Source organism: Notolabrus celidotus, chromosome 22, assembly GCF_009762535.1.
Source record: "Notolabrus celidotus isolate fNotCel1 chromosome 22, fNotCel1.pri, whole genome shotgun sequence".
In the NCBI taxonomy this organism is placed as follows: Eukaryota; Metazoa; Chordata; class Actinopteri; order Labriformes; family Labridae; genus Notolabrus; species Notolabrus celidotus.
The window spans coordinates 7,033,673-7,040,897 of record NC_048293.1 but is presented as its reverse complement, the minus strand read 5'-3'; the positions used below and the strand labels follow the sequence as shown (position 1 = coordinate 7,040,897).

The 7,225-nt window shown below is 37.3% G+C and overlaps 1 protein-coding gene across 1 annotated transcript; it reads left to right on the top strand.

The window, feature by feature from the left end:
• The first annotated feature begins 999 nt into the window (after positions 1-999).
• Positions 1,000-3,365, top strand: LOC117805770 (adapter protein CIKS-like). Its single transcript, XM_034674318.1, has 7 exons — positions 1,000-1,094; positions 1,233-1,423; positions 1,989-2,077; positions 2,166-2,234; positions 2,411-2,515; positions 2,604-2,678; positions 2,820-3,365. The coding sequence occupies exons 2-7, from the start codon at positions 1,255-1,257 to the stop codon at positions 2,988-2,990; spliced, it is 678 nt and encodes a 225-aa protein (XP_034530209.1). The 5' UTR covers positions 1,000-1,094; positions 1,233-1,254; the 3' UTR covers positions 2,991-3,365.
• The last annotated feature ends 3,860 nt before the right edge of the window (positions 3,366-7,225 follow it).

Genomic DNA, 7,225 nt, shown 5'->3' with positions numbered 1-7,225 from the left:
CTTGAACCTCCTTTACCACTGAGAGCTGATGATGAGTGGCAACACTGCAGTCCTTTTGTAGCTCCTCGCCACAACATGCAACACTATGGTAAGACAGTTCAGTCAAGTATGTTCATTTATTTTCACTAAAGGGGGAAGAAATGTCAAAGATGATGTCATATACAAACTTTTGATACATTTTTTCTTTTACCTGACTAAAAGTAGAAATGAAACAATGCAATAGTACTCCACTGATAGAGAAAGAAACACCTTATATCTGATCAATATACACAATAAAGTACAAGTTAATGTACTTATTATACGTCTGGATCACATTAGAACTGCAAAATTATTTATATATGTTTTCGTTCTGTTCAAGCAAAAACATAAGACTTTAATGATATAGGCTGTCAAGGTAGAGGCAGATTTGAAATAAGATGTAGTAAATTATACATTTTCTGAACCTAACAGGGATCATATAATTTTAAAGGATCTGTAATTTGGAGCAACGTTAGCCATATACAGAGGCTATGGTCCTCATTGGTCGCAGGTTCGACTCCTGGCTTCGACTATTTACTGCATGTCTTCCCCCACTCTCTACTGCCTACATTTCCTGTCTCTTTTCAGCTGTCCTATCAAATAAAGGCAAAAGGGCCCAAAAATAAAAAATATATAACTTAAAAAAAATATATCTAAGCTAAATGTGAATAAAGTAAACAGTAAAAATTCAACATCAAGGGTGAATTTGATCAAAATGGTACTAAGTAGATTAAATGTTGTAACGTCTCATGTCTCACAACTGTTGTAGCAGCTGTTGTATTTTTACAATGTCAACAAATATCACTTCATGTTAAGCATAAGGTGCTTCATGACTTCTGTGTCTCTATTCTTGTCATTTTTCTGCATCTGAACTCATCAGCTTTTCATCATGTAATAGCACAAAGTAATAATTCAACTACATCCACAGAGCCTCGTCATGCTATGGATATGAGGCATTATCAATCTGCAGGAGAAAAGCAGTACAATTTGAATCCACTCAGCAGATTCCCTCCTCAGCCAGATCACTACTCTGCTCCCTGGCAACCCAGAGGACACTATTGTGACCCTGAAAACTGGTAAAGACAACACAGATTCAAAGTTAATGTTTATAAAAAAAAAAAAAAGGCAGTGAATAAAGTTTCTTAATGCAAATTACATTTTAGCACAACTCGACAGTAAAACCTTTATCCATCTTTTCCATGTTGCTGCGTCAGGCCCAGAAATCCAGATTACTTCATGAACGACAGCATCGCTCAGGGAAGTGTCTCAGTTAACATGCCCCAGTTCTCCGTCCCTCCTGTGGAGGGTGTGTCACAGGTCAGCGTTAGGAACCGAAGCTCAGCAGAGGCCTCCGTTTCGCATCAACACGAGACAAGAAGAAGCATCAGTCTACCGGATGAGTGCCGTGAGTCATTTTACTGCAAAGCAAGGTGCTAATGTTTGAAGATGTGCTCTGTTTGTGCGGCTCGGTTTTTGTTTGAACTAAATTATTAATCTTAATTCAAAAGGTTATTGTGTAAGGCACCACAGGACAATGCAGTCAATTAGCTTCTTTGTCACTAAGGTTCAACAGGAATCAGGGTGTGCTATTGATTAATGTTGTCTTTATAAACCTGTCAGGCCTGTTTAAGGTTTCGGTTATATATCTTATTATATTTTAAATAAATAATACACTAGGATGTTTATTCTGTTATTTTTGCCAACGGTAAGTTTCAATCTAAGAGTAAGCATTGTTTCCAAAAGACAGAGTACAAAAGAGATTTGTGAAAGATAGACTCCAAGATTTTTGCTGTTCAAAGATGTATGTATATGAAGTATGCTTAGCAGTTTAACGTTTGTTTAGGTGCAGTGGATTGTTCAAATTGTGATGTTTCTTTTCCATTAAAGTAGTATCAAGTCACACTATTTGAAAATGCTGTCACTCAACTGTAGTCAGATACAAAAATCCTTTTTGTCTCTTCTCCTCTCAGGAAATGTTTTCATAACTTATTCTTTGGATGCTTCTTCTGAGATCGTTCCCTTTGTAGACTTCCTGACAAAGCAAGGATTTCGACCAGCTGTAAGCTACTTCCTCCTTTCTCTAATAAAAACAGCCTCCCCTTTGAACAACTGACTGTTCACCTACATCCATGAATTTCATTTTTCAGATTGACATATTTGACAACCCCGTCAGATGCATGGATATCAACAAGTGGAAGGACAGTTATCTGAAAGATGTAAGTGGATACCATGGTTAACACCTGATTTTATGTACCTTTTCATATTGCTAGTGTCACATAGGATCTTTGTAATTCATTGTGCTAGATACCCAGTACTAAATAAGGGGTGAAATTACATATATTTTTGCATTTTCTGGTAGTAAATATGTCTGAGCTGTGAGCATTTTTTCCAGCCATCAACCCTAATGATCATCGCCATCAGTCCAAAATACAAAGACGACATCGAAGGCTCTGTTGTTGATAGTCATGGTTTGCATACTAGATATATTCACTCCATGGTGAGAACATATTTGCTTTTGTGTATGTGAGACATTTTTGAGATTATTTTCCTGAAAGGTAAATTAATTTTAAATTTAATTCTTCTAGATGCAAAGTGAATTTATTCAGCAAGGAAGCTTAAATTTCAGATTCATACCCGTTCTCTTCCTCAATGCATCACAGGTAAGACTCCTTTTGAATAATAACTAGTATTTGTTTTACTCTGAAGTTTAGAATGTTGTATATTTCACTGTTTTCTCATTTCACAACATTTCTATCCCTTAATAAAATCATCTTTACAACAAAAACAACATGGACATGCAGAAGCACGTCCCAACTTGGCTCCTGAACACGCGCGTCTACCGTTGGCCGCAGGACACAGAAGATTTGTTACTCCGGTTGCTCAGGGAGGAGAGATATGTCCCCCCTCCTGTTTCCATGGACCTCACCCTCATCATTAGGCCTGTGACCCCCAGCTCTGCAGCTACTCTGTAAAACATACATTGGTTATTGCATTTGTGTAGCATTTGTTTGACAATTTGTTTCTTATTGTCTTTATTTGTAATATTTTGCAGTTTGTGTACTTTAAAATGTCTTTTGTATGCACCATTTTAAGTCAAAAACAGCTCATGTAACAATCTTAATTTGTAGGCCAACAGATGTTTTCTCATGTGTCAATAAAGCTTTTTTCACTGTGTTCAAAGACATTAGCACACAGCAGTTTAAACTTTGAACAGGAGTCAACTGTTCCAAACTCTTGTAATGTTAAATAATATAGTCAGTTTCTGTGAGTCCAAATGTATTTACTCTGTTTTCAGTCAGTGCTGTAGGTTGTCGTCTTTAGCTGCCATGACTCAGTAATTGCATTTTTTAAGTCTAGAAATACACACCTCAGGTTTAATTTTAAGCACTTTTGCAAAATGATGGTTCAAAAATTATAATTTTATGCGAAACTAATGACATTTTCATTGGCCCATAGCAGTAGCCTACTTTTTTTTTTAACCGCTACTGACAGAATGCCGACTAGCACGCATAACCAAAACAGGAACGTACTTAACTTTTAAGTTTTTTACATATTAACTCCTAAATGAATGCTTTAATGTAAAGCGTAAAACTTGTATGGCTTAATTTTTTTTATTTCGCCATATCTTTTCATCTATTGTCCGTACAACTTCATTACTTTGGGAGCCGTCACTATACTCAGCAATGACACGGTTCAGGCATCAGAGTAGCTAAAGGTTGCTTAGGGTAACACAAGATGGCGCTGTTGTAATGAACAAGCAGGGCATTTCTTTTTGGTTCATTGGTGCAGCAGGTTACAATTTTGGAAACATGCCTGTTTTGAAGCTGCAACTTCAACCTAAATTGAAAAACATTTAAGAGAATGATGAGTAAAGGAAAGACCCCTGTTATGAGTAGATTTTTTGTAGTTTTTCATAAGATTTTAAAGCTTTCTCACTGTTGTCCAGTTCTTATTTTGTTTCTCATATGTTCCAGTTTAGTGGGCTGATTAAACTGCCTTCAGTAGAGCTGCCCAGTTCAGTCAACTGATTTACACACACCCCTTTAAATGCCAAAAAAGGCCTGTAGAGTGGCTGGTGTGCAGGGCACTGGCTAAGAATAACCCGGACCTTCTGGGGGATAAAGTTACCTTGAAGCCTCCCTGTGCTGGGCTGACCTATACCCATGTGAGGCACCAATAACACTGAGTGGGATTTTCTGTCCCTTCCCCTCTCTCTGCCCAGGGTTTTGCTTAGCGTGGCTCTTTGCTCCCCCTCCTGTGTTGCTTTCTTTTACCCCCATACCCCCCTCTTCAATGCTGCCGCACTGGCAGCTCCAAATTCACCAGCACCTGTATATCCACAGCTTATTTTGCATTTTTAAAATTTCCTTTAATCCTTTTTTTTTAATCTTGGATACGTTTTACCTGTGGATTACATGCTCCAGGACACAAGACAGTGATACCCAAGTGGAAATGGAATAATTTAATATTTTGGGATTTTTTTTTTCACTGACAGTGGATTCTGATTGAATTCTTACTGAAGCTGTGATTTTATAATCACGTCTGCATGAGGAGGCTTTGCCCCCAACTCAAAAGATAGTACCTGAAACTGCTTCCATATAACCATGGCTGAAGGTAGGAGTGTTATATCTGCATCAGCACTAACATTAACAACATTTCCAGTGTAATTTTACTGTTAGTATTGTTGATTAAAGCAAAGAAGTTCTGAGTAATACCTGAAAGTGTCACAAAAGTGTTTTGACAGGGTTTGGATCCTCATTGGAAAATGTGTTGAAAGTTGGTTGCTATAAATACAGGATATCATGTAGCCACAGTATTAGTGTTGCTCTCCTGTGACAGACATGACTGCTGCTGCAGATGACCTCTGTTTTTTCCATGAACTTTCTTAAGCTGCCATTTAGAAGATCCTCATTCCTTTGAGACCTGGTGTGAAAAGTTGTATTTCAATACCAGATATTTTGTTAAATTAAACTTTAAAACTCAAAGAAAACCAGGCCCTTTTTCTGTAGAATCCATCTAAATCTGTAGTAAAACACTGACACCACTTGTTGATTCTGCAAAATTCACTGAAGGGACACTTGTTTTTAATGAGCTAGCATTTGTATTTGAGGAAGTGAATCATGAGTCAGGCATGCTCACAGCTTATTCACAGTTAGAAGGTGTATCTAACACTTTGGCACCAGGTCCAAGATGGAAAATTAAGCAGTGATCACCTGATGTTGGTGAGGATGTAATTAAAGGCCAACACAAGAATGTTCCACTTTATTAAGGGAATCTTGTGTTCTGATAAGGGATTAAATTATCATACCAGATGATTCCTGTGCTGTTTTGATATTTTATCCATCAACATTTCTGCAACGGAATCTTCAGACAGGATACAAAATCAATTTCAGTCTATTTCAAAATATGTCAGTATAAGGGAAAGAAGGAAAGACATTAACAGTCATTCTGTGTCTACTGACTGAAGTTTGAGTAGTTTGATCACAAGGGCAATAGGCTTTATCTGTCATTTTATAGCTGTAGTGTGTAGCTCATGATACCAGGAAGATGGATTGTTTTCTGTCAGAAACGTTCTTTTGAGGGAAAGGACAAAACCTTGCTTCTGTAGTTTATAACTTTTATGCATCAAATCAGTGATCACACTGTTCAGCTTCAAACTTCGGAGGTATTGTTTGTTGTTTATTTACAGAATCACAGCCACTAGGCTTATATTCCAGGTCAGACATTTGTTAAAAGATGGTCAGATCCTCAAACAAAGTTTCTCAGTCATCTTTTTGGTATACGATGTTGTTTGACAGGAACACAACATTATCTGTTGAAGTGGGAACCATTTTTGTCCTTAACACAAGATGTTTATTTGTGAAGTGTTTCAAGCTCAGTTTAAAAGGTGATCTCATTTATTTATTTGCATCAGTCAGAGTCCTGGAAATTTGAGTCATGGCAGTTGTGGGTTGTTTTGCTGATGTTTCAATACCACAGGCATTCAGATTTGATTTAATGACACCCTGACATTACTGATTAAGAAGTTCAGAAATCGGGACCAGAAATACTTTATTTATCCAGGGGAGGGAAATTAGGTAAAGTTAGACTGAATGTGTCGATATTTCTTTATGAACAATTGAAGTTTTCAGAACTTTATTTATGATATTTGCTTCATATGGGATGCATAGATAACATTATATTCACAATACATTGCTTTCTTTTAAGTGCCGGAAAGGAAACTTTGAAAATGAATTTATTCATTAAAAAAAGAGAAGTTCAGATTGTAAAATTCATAGACAACAACCTCGGTGGGTTGCTTCTGTGAAGCGCCTCTTTAGACCTTTTTTAAACTTGTGTGTGCAATTGTAACTTATTTGAACAAAAATAAATAAATAATAATAAATTAAGCCTAGTCTCAGGAGCCTGAAAAATGTTAAAAGTTTGAAAAATCAGAAATCAGGATTGACGTTCCTTTTTTTTTTTTGCAGTTGCACATTTGCTAAAACAGACAACTATTTTGGGATAAGTTATCTCTCATATATCTGTGCCGTCATACATGCAGATTTTTATAGATTTAATGCAAACTGTTATTAGCCCTGGTGAATTATTGGCCTTTCAGAGTATTGGAGCAAGCCAACATACACATATCTGAGTGTTTTGAAGGCGCAGGGCATGACCAACTCAACACCGACAAAACAAAAGAAATATTGGTATTTGTCACTTTCTTAAAACAAAAAAAGCCAATTTCCACCAATTTTAAGAGATACATTTGTACAGTATTGTGTTGAGGAAGCTAACATTTATGTTTGGGAACAATTTTGATGGGTCACTTCATTATTATGAGAATAGATTCTATTTCTTCTTACATTGGCCAAAATGGGCTTCCATACAACTCACTGTATGAACGGGACCTTGGGAAAACTTAAGGCAATGATGGCAAAATGATAAACCAAACTAATCCAGTGGAGCAGAAACATAGTTATAGAAAATAGCAAAGCAATATAGGGCCGTCTTAATGAGTTCCCAGAGCAACTTTATTATTGTTTTTTTAAATGAAGGAGCCAGACCGGCCCCTGCAGCCAGTGGGATCAATGGAGCAGCACAGAGGAGTCCACCCAGGTCCCCGGGTCTGGGGATCCTCGGGAAGCTGAAAATGTCTGCAGAGCTGCTGATCGCTCTGGCTGCTCTGCTGTCCTGGCTGGTGGTGGGAGTGGTGATGTTTGAC